Source organism: Colobus angolensis, unplaced genomic scaffold, assembly GCF_000951035.1.
Source record: "Colobus angolensis palliatus isolate OR3802 unplaced genomic scaffold, Cang.pa_1.0 Scaffold109, whole genome shotgun sequence".
NCBI lineage: Eukaryota > Metazoa > Chordata > Mammalia > Primates > Cercopithecidae > Colobus > Colobus angolensis.
Genome location: NW_012111919.1, coordinates 5,820,065 through 5,833,721, shown reverse-complemented (window position 1 = coordinate 5,833,721; position 13,657 = coordinate 5,820,065). Strand labels below are relative to the sequence as shown.

Here is a 13,657-nt window from a genome sequence, read left to right as displayed (position 1 = left end):
TAGTCTTGGTGAGATTTGTGGATTAATGGTGTGAGGCTCTTCACAGGGATGACAAAGCTGGCCAGTCTGCCTTCTGCGAATCTGTGAAATCTAAACTACTTTCCTTGCCAGAGGATGGGCGCTCCCATCTGGCACTCTACCTTTTCTTCCTGGGGAGCCTGGCATGGAGTCCTTAGCATAGCAAGGTAGGTCTATACAGCAGCCTAGAGAGCAGCCCCAGCCATGACTGAAGAAGGCAGTGAGGCCCCCTGACTGGATTTTAGGATAGGATAGAAATCACCCTGGCTGGGCACAGTGGCTCATGCCTGTAATCCCAGCACTTTGGGAGGCCGAGGCAGGCGGATCACCTGAGGTTGGGAGTTCGAGACCACCCTGACCAACATGGAGAAACCCCCGTCTCTACTAAAAATACAAAATTAGCCGGGTGTGGTGGCACAGGCTTGTAATCCCAGCTACTCGGGAAGCTAAGGCAGGAAAATCGCTTGAACCTGGGAGGCAGAGGTTGTGGTGAGCCTGAGATCACACCATTGCACTCCAGCTTGGGCAATAAGAGCGAAACTCCATCTCAAAAAAAAAGAAAAGAAAAGAAATCACCCTGTATTCCTCTTCCTAGAGAAAGTGTGTTGTGTCTCTTCTTAGGCTCATGAGCTGGAATTGCCATGTGGCTCTAAGTCAGTCCCCAGCACAGGAGTGATACCAGTGGGAAGCTAACAGCTTTGAAGCTTTCAGTTGCACAGGTGTAATAAGAAGAGCACTTCAATGAAAGAAAGAGCCTCAGAGTCAGTGCCAGCGTGTTTGCAAGTCCCTTTCAACTTTAACCTTCAATTGTCTTTTCTTCTTGGCTTTTCAACTCTAAACTTTCCCTCAATATGGAGTCCTATCCTTTCTAATCATCAAGATCTGCACTAAAGTCTATAAGAGAACCCGTACAGCTGATGTATGAGGGGTAGAACAGGTTTTGCATCCCTGTGGCAGGACGATGACACACAAAGATTACGCTGGCTTCCAAGTCTAGATCTATAAATATATTTATTATAATATAACAAGAACTTAACAATAAACATATACTATGTACAATACCATTACAGAGAACCCTGTTGTATATCATTCACAGAAATAGCCAGTTTTGCTCCAGTGTGATAGATGAGGAGAGAAACGGAATTTCAATGTCATCTGTGTTGAGTCTCGCTGACCACTAGAACCTCCTTTGGAGGCAGACGCACACCAATGCTAACATTAGCCCTGCCCCAGGCAGTTAGGAATTTGTGCTCCAGTCCTTGGGTTCACACTTGCACCCTGTTTGACATAAATACTTTAAATGACATACAATGTATGTAGTTTTGTGCTTATTACTTTTTAAAATAATAAATAATATTAAAAACTGCATAACGAAGCTCGGTATCTTGTCCAAGTGGGAGCCACACTTGTAGTGCTAGAAGTTGATGCCCAGCATTATAACTGGAATTTTGTGTCATCAAATACTGAAAGATGGAAAACATGTCCTGTCTTTTTCTCTTATAAATGGTTGTTATCATGAAACGATGGCAAGTTGACTTCCCAGATATAAAAGTGGTAAATGTGTATTTGGTACCAACTTCAACTCAACAGCGCAGTGGTGGCGGCAGCATTATTCCTGCCCTGGAATGGAAACTGTTGACCGTGTGAGGTTTGAGGGGCTAAGGACTAGCGGGAAGGCCTTTCCCTTTTGAGCCACGGTGTGACCTCCCTCCTGGCTTCCCTTTTCTCAGGTTCATATGTGACAAGAAGAGTGGTTCTGCTCATGCCCTCAGGCCTTGCTGCCATGGCTCCACTAAGAAAGCTGTCCCCATCCTGAGAGCTCTTGCGGCAGGTGCCTTAATATATAGCTATGAATATCAAAAATAGTCTCCTGTGCTTTATAGATGCTTATTCTCCCTCCTTCCCTTCCCACTGGCCTGGGTCCTCAGCTTGACCTCATGGAGGGAGCTGGGCCAGTGTCCTGAGCCAGAACCGGGCTCCTTCTAGAGCAGACTCTTTTTCCTTGGGCACAGCTTTTATGGGGCTGTCTGGGAGTAACTTTTTCCAAAAATAAAATGGGGGCATCGCCCACCCCACGAGAGATCCTCTATTCTGCACATAGAAAAATGAGAGCAAAAGCCCCCCTCTGGCACTACCTACAAAGAGCTTTGGGAATTCCCACAACATTATCCCTCTTGTGGCCTGCTTCTCCTCTCAGTACTTAAAAATAGCCTTTTGTTTATCAAGAAAATGCCTCAGAAATCTAAATAATTCATACTGGGTAAGAGAAAGCTAGCGCAATCACTTTGTCCTTCTCCAGCAAAAACAGTAGAAAAACCTGTGAAGGACAGACCGCAGTCCCCGCTCCCCGGCTGTCCCACGGCTGCCACCTCTGGCTCAGCGTGGGCAGCTGGGCTTCTCTTCGGCCCCGGTGGGGACCAGCAGCCTCCTAGGCCTTGTGATGCACAGTATTGTCCCTTGTTTTCTGTCGGCCACTGAAAGTGTAGATTGGTTAAAAAACAAAAGTAGGAATCAAAGTGATAAGGACACTTTGATCTTATTCCAAGAGAGCCTGATGCCTAATGTCGTCATAAGATAACTGATCTATGGTTGTTTAGGGATCAAGCTTGCTCTGCAGGAAGAAAAAAACAGCTTCTCTCTCCCAGTTGAAAAATATGTGAAACTCTATTGCACCTGGCAGAGCGAGTGCCCCTGTTCAGGGCAGGCGCCTGGTCAGGAGGCAGCCAGCCCCACAGCGGGATCGTGGTTCCTGCGGCTCCAAGCGTGGTGCCTCCGTTTCACCCAAAGGCGAGGATGATTTTCTACATTCAATGTAGAGAATATTCAACATGTTGAGCGCAGTGAGTTCCTTGATTGTGTTTTCTTGGCCTCTTGTTGGTGTCGCTGGAAAATTATCATTGCGTGGCACTTGCCTCACCAGACTTGTCCACAGTCTTATTGTGGGCTTTCTGCTGATGTCAGCCGCTTTGAATATATTTCTTTATCACGACGCAGCCATGTCTGAAGACAGGGCAGGGCATGTGGGGGAGGAGGGTCCATGTGTTGGTTGTGGGCTCATAGGCCTCCATGTTGCCCAGTGCGGGCCCCTCACTGCTGACAATGCCTCCAGTTGCATAAATCTTGCCATCAAGCACCACGGCACTGTTGGGGGAAAGCAAGGACAGAGTTAGGCATTTCACTTCCAACTTGGCCCTGGAGATAGGTTCTCAACGTCGTGTCCTGTTGTAGGTTGCCTGTGCCTTTTGCAAAAGTCATCTGGGATCTTGCTGCCCTTCTTTGCCCTCTGACTGGAGCTGGCATAAGAAAAACACCTGTCCTCCAGGGCCAGTCAGGAAGCTGTGCTGTGCCACCCTGCGAGCGGCAGAAGGCGCTCTCTCCCTGCCCTGCCAGAGTGACTAACTATGGCTGGGAGAGGAAAGATCTCTGTGCAGGCACTCAGCTCAGGTCACTGAGGCTTTCTGGAGTCTCTTTTGTGTGGCACACGCAGCCTTCCTACTGCTCAAATCAAATTGGGAACATGACTCACAAGAATGAGGGGAGAGAATAATAAGGAGCTCAGCTGGAATTGAACGTCAGCCACTTGACTGGGAGCTCCACCTGCCAAGGTGCTCCTGTGTGACCTGGTGCTGCTGCCCACCCAGGATTGCAAGGGCCGAGCATGCTCTGCAGGGTGACCGATGGCTGTGCCTGGACCTCTTCCCTGTGTGACACTCACTGGCTTGCTCCTGTTGTCTCAGTCAGCTTCTCTCATCATGCGGGCTCGGCATCTGGCCCCTCTCTGCACTGACTTCCTTAATGCATTTCAGCTACCTCTTTGCACTGACATCCACATCTTGTTTCTGGCCCTGACTCTCTTTTAGCTGATGGCCATTTCTTCTTGGCTATTCCCTGACATTGGACACATACCTTTTCAAAGGCTCCACCCGTTTCTGAAATGTCTTAAAGAGGGACTTCTTACCAGACCCTGGAGCTTCTAGTCTTCTCTCCCTTAGTGTCATGCCATCTGGGGCCCTCATATTTTCCTTCTGTGGTGCACCTATTCCCTGATTCTCTTGCAAGACCCAGCTTAACTCTCCCATTTGCCATTAAGTCTTTCCGATTCTTTTTTTTTTGAGATGGAGTCATGCTCTGTCACTCAGGCTGGAGTGCAGTGGTGCGATCTTGGCTTACTGCAACCTCTGCCTCCCGGGTTCAAGCAATTCTCCTGCCTCAGCCTCCTGAGTAGCTGGGATTACAGGTGACTGCCACCACACCTGGCTAATTTTTGTATTTTTAGTAGAGACGGGGTTTCACCATGTTGGTCAGGCTGGTCTTGAACTCCTGACCTTGTGATCCGTCCACCTCGGCCTCCCAAAGTGCTGGGATTACAGGCATGAGCCACCGCACCCAGCCTCTGTTTTTTTTTTTTTTTTTTGATACAGAGTTTTGCTCTTGTTGCTCAGGCTGGAGTGCAATGGTGCAATCTCACTGCAACCTCCACCTCCTGGGTTCAAGCGATTCTCCTGCCTTAGCCTCCCAAGTAGCTGGGATTACAGGCATGTGTCACTACCCCAGCTAATTTTTGTATTGTTATTAGAGATGGGGTTTCACCATGTTGGCCAGGCTGTTCTCAAACTCCTGACCTTGTGAATCGTCCACCTCGGCCTCCCAAAGTGCTGGGATTACAGGCATGAGCCACCACACCTGGCCGTTTCCCATTCATTTCTAGTCTCAGAGGAGGTGCAGGCATCCTCCCAAGTGGAGCGTAATGCTCCAGTTGTCTGCATCAGTGGACAGGGCAGTCAGACTGTGCTCTGCACACTGCCACCATTAGGGTATGTGACATGGAAGTATGGCTCAGGAATTGTAAAATCTCAGTCCAACAGGAGCTTAGCAGTTGTCTGGTCCAACCGCCTGTTTCACAGACAGAACTTCCCCAGAGAGGGGAAGGGATGTGTCCAAGGTCACTGACATGCTAGTAGTAGGTTATATCTTTTCTAGCTATGCTACGCAAACAATGGGCACTCAGTAAGTACTTCATGCTATTCCCACACTGAAGATTCTGCAGTTACCTCTGCACAGGCACAAGATGTCTTCAGGAAGCATCTGCTATGGGAGTCCTGACAGTGGGGTTTCTGAGGCCCCCGCTTTTCTTTTTTTAGATGGAGTCTCATTCTGTCACCCAGGCTGGAGTGCTGTGGCATGATCTCGGCTCACTGCAACCTCCACCTCCCAGGTTCAAGCGATTCTCCTGCCTCAGCCTCCTGAGTAGCTGGGATCACAGGCACACACCACCACGCTCGGCAAATTTTTGTATTTTTAGTAGAGTCGGGGTTTTACCATGTTGGCCAGTCTGATCTCGAACTCCTGATCTCAAGTGATCCACCCACCTCGGCCTCCCAGAGTGCTGGGATTACAGACGTAAGCCACTGTGCCCGGCCTTGGGGCCCCTTCTTATTCCTTATTCCTCTTAGTCCAGGAAAGGATGGGGTTGGAAGAGCAGGGACTGGTGTCTCATTGCCACAGGGCCAGGAAGCCTGGGGACCGAGCCACACTTGGCCCTCTACCTTCTCTGTCTGCAGGGGCAGGTTTGTGTGTGCTTTTGCCCAGTCAGCCTTTGGGACTCTGAGCCCCAAGCACAGCTCCCAAGGCCATCAGGATCATTCATGCTGTCAGAGTATTCCCCAAAGAAGTCACTTGTCCCTGTAGGGCATCACACAGCTCTGGCCTGGCACTGCCTCCCATCTGTGATGGGGCAGGTGGTCCTGGGGGAAGCAGACCTCACCTCTCACTGAGAGCAGGGTAGCCTTGATGCCTTCAGGAAATAGTTCATTTCTGCTGGAGCTGGGGTCAGCTGGAGGCCCAGGGATAGGCTCCTGGGCCAGAGGCTGCTGTGGGCTGCTCTGGGTGCTCCACCCTACTGGTCTGGGCTAACGCCCACTCCTGTGGTTGGATGGGGAGGGCCACTGCTCTGGGCCTGGGAATCGTTATGGTCACTGAATGGTGGGAAATCATTGTGGTCACACCCCTCCTCCTCCCTCTCCTCCGTCCCAGCCCTAACCAAGGTGCCACAGCCCCTCACCTGCAGAACTGGCGAGAGTGGTTCATGTTTGGGCCCGCCTTAATGTTTCCTTTCTCAGGGTCGTAGATGGTGGTGGCTCTGGCATAAGCCCCGCCCAGGATGAAAACGAAGCCATTGAGCGTGACAGCGGGGGCATACTTGTTGTCTGTGAGAAGAGGAGAGCAGGCAGGTCATGGCATCTTGTCTCGGACTTCCCTCTCCTTTTCTTTCCCAGCAGACCCTCCAGGGAAGGAAGCTGGAAAGACTTCCAACAAGTGACTGATTGGCCTGGAGACAGGTCCGGGGCCCAGGGGAACCTGGAGCCTTGACTCACTCGCCCTTCTCCAGACACCTGAGCTGGGGGCTCAGCAACTCCTGCCACCCTCTAGATCTGGGTCTGCAGAGCTGTTGGGCTTAGCCTGACTTCTGGGCATGGATACTGAACAAATCAGCGAGGCAGGGGTGCGACCCTGCCCTGGGCTGAGGACACCACTGGTTCTCACCAATCATTGGGGACTCGATGAAGCTCCACGTGTTGGTCTGAGGAACGTAAGACTGGAGGACACCGGCAGCTCGGCCTGCCTCATTCACCCCACCAAACACGTAGATTTTGCCACCACACACTGTGGCTGCGGCAGAGTGCACTGCCTTGGGCAGAGGGGCCACAGCCTCCCATTGGTTTGTGATGGTGTCATACCTGCAGGAGAGCAGAAAAAGAGCCCAGGGTCAAGATGGACCTTGTGCGGGGCAGAGGTCACAAGCAAGGGCAGCAGACTACCATCTGCTCCTCGCCCTCAGCATGGCCAGCATAGCCTGAGATCACACAGCGATGGGAGGTACTGTGATGAGACACTCAAGGCCTTGTAGGGTCTGGTCCAAATTAGCCCTCTCAGCCTTCCTCTGGAACATCAGTGGGCTCTTTCTGTCTGTGGCAGCCTCTGTGCAGAATTCCTGTCTCCACCCCTTTGCTCACACAGTGCTCCCCTCCTCTCTATCCAGCTCAATCCTGCCCTTGCATTTGGCAATGCTGCACTGAGCATGTGCTTTATAGCTAGGCCCTGGGCTGGAAACTGGAGAAACGTGCTGGATGAAGCACCATTCATGCCCTCAAGGCGCTTATGGCCTCATGAGGAAGGCAAGCCAAATAAAACACACAAAGAACAATTACATGCAGGATGCTGAGTGGTCTGAAGGCGAGAAACCCAAGGTGCACACGGCAGGGAGCACCCAGCAGCTCCAATAGGTCATATTAGCTTCCTAGAGGTGCCGATAACCAGGCTGGGCCTTGAAGGGTGAATAAGCTACTAGCTAGGTGGATGGGAAGCAGGGCTGAGTGGGCACAGGGAAAGCATTACAGGTGAAGGGAGAGCAGTAGGCAAAGGTGGCATTTTGGGAGAATTTAGAGTGCAGACAGTCCCCGACTTATGATTTTTCAACTTTATGATGGTGCAAAACGATTGCAATTTTGATGTAATGTGCAGTGTTCAATAAAATCCATGAGATATTTGACATTTTATTATAAAATAGGCTTTGTGTTAGATGCTCTTGCCCAGCTGTAGGCTAATGTAAGTGTTCAGAGCATGTTTAAGGTAAGCTGGCTAAACTATGATGTTCAGTAGGACAGGTGTATTAGATGTATTTTTGATTTACAATATTTTCAACTTATAATGAGTTTATCAGGAAATAACCGCATTGTCAGTCAAGGTGCTTCCATAGTATGGAATGGCTGGAAGTGGGGGTTAGTTAAAAAGGGCCATGTGAGCCGGGCGCAGTGGCTCATGCCTGTAATCCCAGCACTTTGAGAGGCCGAGGTGGGCGGATCACCTGAGGTCGGGAGTTTGAGACCAGCCTGACTAACGTGGAGAAACACCGTCTCTACTAAAATACTAAAAATCCAAAAAAAAAAAAAAAAGAAGAAAGAAAAAAATTAGCTGGGCGTGGTGGTGCATGCCTGTAATCCCAGCTACTCCAGAGGCTGAGGCAGGAGAACTGCTCAAACCTGGGAGGCAGAGGCTGCGGTAAACCAAGGTTGCTCCATTACACTCCAGCCTGGGCAACAAGAGCAAAACTCTGTCTCAAGAAAACAAAAACAAAATGGCCATGTGTGCAAAGCTAAGGGAGTTGGGCTTTATCTAGAGTGCAGTGGGTGAAGGTTTGTCTGAGACAGGGTCTTGCTCTGTCGCCCAGGCTAGAATGCAGCAGCATGGTCACGGCTCACTGCAGCCTTGATCTTCTGGTCTTAAGCAATTCTCCCACCTCAGCCTCCTGAATAGCTGGAACTACAGGTGTGCACCATCATGCCTGGCTAATTTTTTGATTTTTCATAGAGATGAGGTCTCCCTATGTTGCCCAGGCTGGTCTTGAACCCTTAAGCTTAAGCAATCCTCCCACCTTGGTCTCCTAAAATGCTGGGATTACAGATGTGAGCCACAGTGCCTGGCTGTCCTTTTTAAGCAGGGAAATAATGTGATCAAATTTGGCCTCTAGAGAGATCACTCTGTCTGCAGGGTGGAGTATGTCCTGGAGTGAGGAGGTCAGAAGCAGGGAGACTAGTTAGACTAATCTGCACAAGAAACTTGGTGAGATGCGACAGTGGCTGGGACCAAGGGATGACAAGAGTATGATGGACGCGGGAACAGAAGGAGAGGCAAATGGCTGTGGCTGCTCATTGATGAGATGCTGGTGCTAAAGGAGACAGTTGCCAAGAATGGTTCAGGGTCTGGCTTGGGAGACTGGTGGAATGGTGACACGACTGGTGGGATGGGGAGGTTGAGGGAGGAGGGTGATTTCAGTTTTTTTCACAGGAAGTTTACAGTATTTGTGGGCAACAGACTGGGGATGTGCAGCAGACAGATATTTGGGTGTGGATTGAATATTCAGCTGTGGGATCTTTGGCACAAAGCTGGAAATGGAAGCTCAGGAGTGCGTTGGGGAGATGTAAAGTGCATGGGGGCTGAGGACAAACTGGGGAAATGTAGCCTTTTAGAGGGGAGCTGAGAGGCGTCCTCGGAGGGCAGCCAAGGTCCCAACAGTAAGTGAGTGGCTATGCCCCCAAAGGCGAGGGCTTCAAGGATGGAGGATGGAATCTCCAGCAGGCCACTGCTCTGTAGTCAAGGGCACTTCAACTGGAACAAGAGGTGCAGAAGCCATTTGTGTCAGTGGAGACCGTGGGTGTAGACTTCTTTTGGAAGAAACTTAGCTGTGAAGAGGCACAGAAGGTAGGACCTAGAAAAGAATCTGGAGCTGAGAGGGGTCAATGGAATGCTGATGAATGTTTAACAGCCAGCTCTCTAGGGAAAACGTCATGGTTTGTAGCATTTGCTGGTTTCTGCGATGTCACTTCTCCCACTTGGTTGATTTCAAGCTACCATAGGGACGTTGCTGAACATGGAGTTGGAAAGAGATGTGCTGTGGCCACCATTCTCTGGAATCTCCTCCCTGGAGAGGTGCAGTAGGCATATATAAACCTCAAGGCCCAAGAGAGTAGTAAAATGTAGTAAAAAATTAGGAAGTGATGAATTGTGAGTATGAATTACCTTTGTTTTTAATATTGTGTACATAATTTTTAATAATTAGAAATTGTTAAATTTTTGTGGTTAACAACTGGCTCAGAGTTCCTGTAATTTTAACATTCAGATTTCATGAGCCAGCGAAAAACAGGTCTTGTTTTAACTTTTAAGGGGAATGTTTAATTGTGTGTACATCCTAAAATAGGAAGGAGTCCAACCGGATAATGAAAGATTAAATGTATATGAAAGAGAGGGGAGAGCTGATGATGGAAGCTTCCAGGAGGTGGATGCAAATGGAATCCAAAATCTGGAGGGAATGTGGAGTCCATTTGCACAGGAGAAAGGAAGTCAAGGATGGCACGAGTGTAGCTGTATTTGCAGGAGTGACCACAGGAAGGTGAGCAAGTTCTTGACTCATGGCGCCATTTTCTCTGTGAAGCAGGAGTCAGAGTTGACCAAAGTAGTGGGGGAGTCTATAGGGTCAGCTCTCTGAGGAGAGAGGTCAAGACAGGAAATAACTGCTCTTGAGAGTGGGAGAAAGTGCTGAAGAAGGAAACCCAGAAAGGCTGCCTTGCAGCGTGAAGGAGCCGGTAGCAGATGGGGGCCTTCCCTTCCCGTGTGGTGGGGCCAGTGTGTTGTGGAGTGGGATTTCCTCCATCAGCATTCAGCCCCCAGGGCTGGGCGCCGAGAAGGCAAACGGTTGGATTGAACAGATCTGCTGATGTGGGGTACAGGACAAAGCAGCAGAGGAAGAGGATGAAATGACAGAATATGAGTTCCAGACAAGACAGGGGAGAAAGGACAACAGGAGGCAGCTGCTGGGAAAAGCAGACTTGGGGTTCAGCAGCCTGGCCAGGTCACTGGGAGGTTTGAGGTCTTACTTCACGGGGAAGCTGGAATATTGGTCCTCAGTGTTTCTGTTGGGTTCCTTGGGGACTGCTCTCCCAACTCCAGTTGCCTCCATACTTAGGCCCTCCCAGCGGGGGACATCTACCACCCACCACGCTGCTCACTGTTCAGTGAGTGCCTGGATGCAACTCGAGGCCTGGGCATGGCGTGGTGTGCCACCAGGGTTGGGTTTGTCCCCAGCACATCTTTCCTGGGAGGCACACGGGGCCTGCTTTCTTTCTCTGAGCCTCCTTGGGGCACCAGCCATAACTCGGTCACAGCCCAGAGCCCCAGGAAGCTGGCCTCCCAGAGCCTGTGCGTCTGCCTCCGAGCAAGGGTGATATGACGTCCAGTTCCGCACTTGGATTTGAGAAGAGGCTGGAATGTCTCAAAGGGCAGCAGTGGGGCAGATTCAATTAAGCCCCAGACGAATGATATGTGGCTTATATGCAATGGAGTAAGTGTCTTTTTGGACAGTGTCAGAAGTTCAGATATCTGCTTTTTAAGCCAATATGGCGGGGCTCCAAAGAGCTCCTGCAGAAGGAGCTGGGAGACAGTGGAAGATTATGTGGCTGTTAGTCCTCAGTCTTTCAGTATGATGGCACATCGCACCAAATGTGAATTTCCTGAGAGCTTGTTATTCCAGGTGGCTGATTGCCAAGCCATGAGCCCTCCCGTCAGCTCAATCTGTCAGCTTCCTGCTTGAGAAGGATATGCTAATGACATGCAAATGACCCCACCGAGTGAGGCGCTCTGCTATCATTTATCCAGTAACCACAGTGACTGCAATATATTGCTATAAAATATTAGACCCAGTTATTTATATAATGATATAATACAGGTTTGTCTATTGCGCTGTTGTCTTAATCTATAATTATATAATCTTGCTCTATTTCTGTAATACCGTAATGTAATATAATTATAATGCACCATATATCTCATTCATTATCAATATAATAGCCATTTGTACCATTAGTGCTTCCTGGGGAACAAAGCACCCTCGTGTCTATCCCCATTACCCTGACCTTCCTGTCACCCCGAATTCTCATCATTGCCACTGTGTGCCACAGAAAGCAACTCACCTGAAGAGGGTCTAGCTACACTTCTTGGAAAGCAGTGAGTGCTCCTTTGCCTGCACCCTCCAACCAACTTGCATGCACACTGCCCAGGGGTCTTCAAGCCTGCACTACCCCTGCAAGGACAGCTGGCAGAGTCCGGTGGGCTGAGGAAGGGCTCAGGGCCCTTCAGGGCACCCTTTTGTCCTGGACGGCTCCATCATCTCTTGGGGCTCCCAGGGTGGTCTTGTTCACACTGTGCCCACGCTGACAGAAGCGTGGGCTTTCACGGCCAGAAGGAAGGCCTCGCCCGCCAGGGAAGGCCCAAACAGGCAACCCCTGGGCCTTGCAGAACTGCTCCAGGACCCCAGAAAAGCTGAGCTTGTCTCACTGCTTAGTTGGTGCATTTGATCCTTGAACAAATCTCTATATTTATCAAGTATAAGTTTGCAAAATGAGTAATCAGTGTCTTAGGAGAGTAAAAATAGCTGACAAAAGCAAGACAGAATGACGGCTCCAGCTCAGTTTACTCCTACAGAGAAAATGTCTCCTTTTTCATGTATTTATTATTGGATGACAAATGATCGGAAGCGGATGCTTCCAGAATGCTTGGGGTATGCATATCTGGGCAGTGGGTCACACTGAAGGCCGCCAGCACCGGGGCCAACCCATGTCCAGCAACAGCGCTAATATCCTCATCATCACCCAGGAATGCCCACGATTGCCAGATCAATATGACAATTAAATGTTGTTACTGAGCCGTCTCTGGGCTCCACTTGGGGGAGTTAAAAGCCCACAATGAGCATTCAGAGCCTGTCTCACTCTGTAAGCCATCTTCGCTGTAACATTTGTCAAGTGTCCAATTAGCCACCAAGGGGGAAAAATACAAATTGAGGGGTATGTGTGGCTTCATAGGCAACATGATGTCCCACGGGAAGATGTGCTTTCTGGTGGCACGTGGCGGTGGGGGTGGTGGGCTCAAGTGCAGGAAGGGCTCTGGCGATCTTAGCTGTCTCCCCTGGGTTGTGCTTTGGGCCAGGTCAGCCTGATGGGTTACCCTCCAGGCACTAGTTTCTCCAAAAGCAGGACTAAGCCTCCATTCTTCTGCCTGATGAAGCTTCCTGAGCTCTTCCCCCAGGCATCCGTTCTCTGTAAGAACAGTCTCCCTGGCTCAAGGGAAAAGGATTTTGTATTCTCCCACCTGGAAGCACCCGCTTCAGCCCACACCCCTTATGCCTATATCTAACCCTCCACCATGGCCTCGGGAGGAAGCCAGCCGGGGACTCCCAGCAGAGGGCAGGTTCACACATGTGGTCCTTTGGCTTTTTTCTTCTGGAAGGTTCTAGAGGGTTGGCCAGAATATGCTCCCTAAATTGCTTAGTTTGTGTGCAGTGGCCTTTCCCTGTATTATGAACAGATGTCCTGGTGTGTGTGGCTGGAGGGAGGAAGGGAGCTCCCTGGTGTAGGACTCCTGCTTGGCAGGACAAGGAGGCACTGCCATCGGCACGACCCGCATTTTAAACATTGCTTCCAGCTTTGCCTGAAACCCCAGTGGTCTCTGGGCTGGTGCTCATGTGCAGGGTGTTCACTGACTGCCTGGCTGGGAGGGTCTGGCTCATCCCAGGCCTTCTGCAACTGGATCTTGGGCCTCCAGCTTGTCTGACACCTAAATGGGTTGTCAGGACAGAAGCGCCCCATCTCCCATCTCAGCGACTGCAAAGGTGACACAGATGTCCTCCCGCCTGCTTGTACCCCACACCCTGGTGCCCCCGGTGCTATGATTGAAGAGCCTGGGATGACTGCCCTTATGAATGGTCCAGGCTGTGCCCCATCGCCACTGAGTGGGTGTCAGGAGGTACAGTGATGTGATTTCAGTTCTTGGTGAGCACAGAGCATGCCCCTGTCCTGACCATGGGCGCATTACCTCTCCACGTGGTCCACGTTGCCCGCCACGCCAAGTCCCCCGAGGGTGTAAATCTTCCCATCGTAGACGAGGCTATTGTGCCGACAGCGGGGGACTGTCATTCTGGAGACGAGGTTCCAGTTATCAAGCAGGGACATGTAGCACCAGACATCAGCCAGCGTCACCCCTGATTCCATCCCACCTGGAGGCAGTGTGGGAGGCAGAGGGAGCAGGCGGGGTGAGG

At 50.5% G+C, this 13,657-nt stretch overlaps 1 protein-coding gene across 1 annotated transcript in view; it reads right to left on the bottom strand.

The window, feature by feature from the left end:
- Window positions 1-1,010: 1,010 nt before the first annotated feature.
- KLHL29 (kelch-like family member 29) overlaps window positions 1,011-13,657 on the bottom strand; it is a 148,508-nt gene continuing 135,861 nt past the window's right edge. The window contains exons 9-12 of the mRNA XM_011950718.1: window positions 13,435-13,615; window positions 6,562-6,755; window positions 6,080-6,224; window positions 1,011-3,159 (exon numbers count right to left, since the gene is read on the bottom strand). Of these exons, the coding sequence (XP_011806108.1) occupies window positions 2,976-3,159; window positions 6,080-6,224; window positions 6,562-6,755; window positions 13,435-13,615 (704 nt within the window). The 3' untranslated portion in view covers window positions 1,011-2,975. The remainder of the gene's footprint in view (window positions 3,160-6,079; window positions 6,225-6,561; window positions 6,756-13,434; window positions 13,616-13,657) is intronic.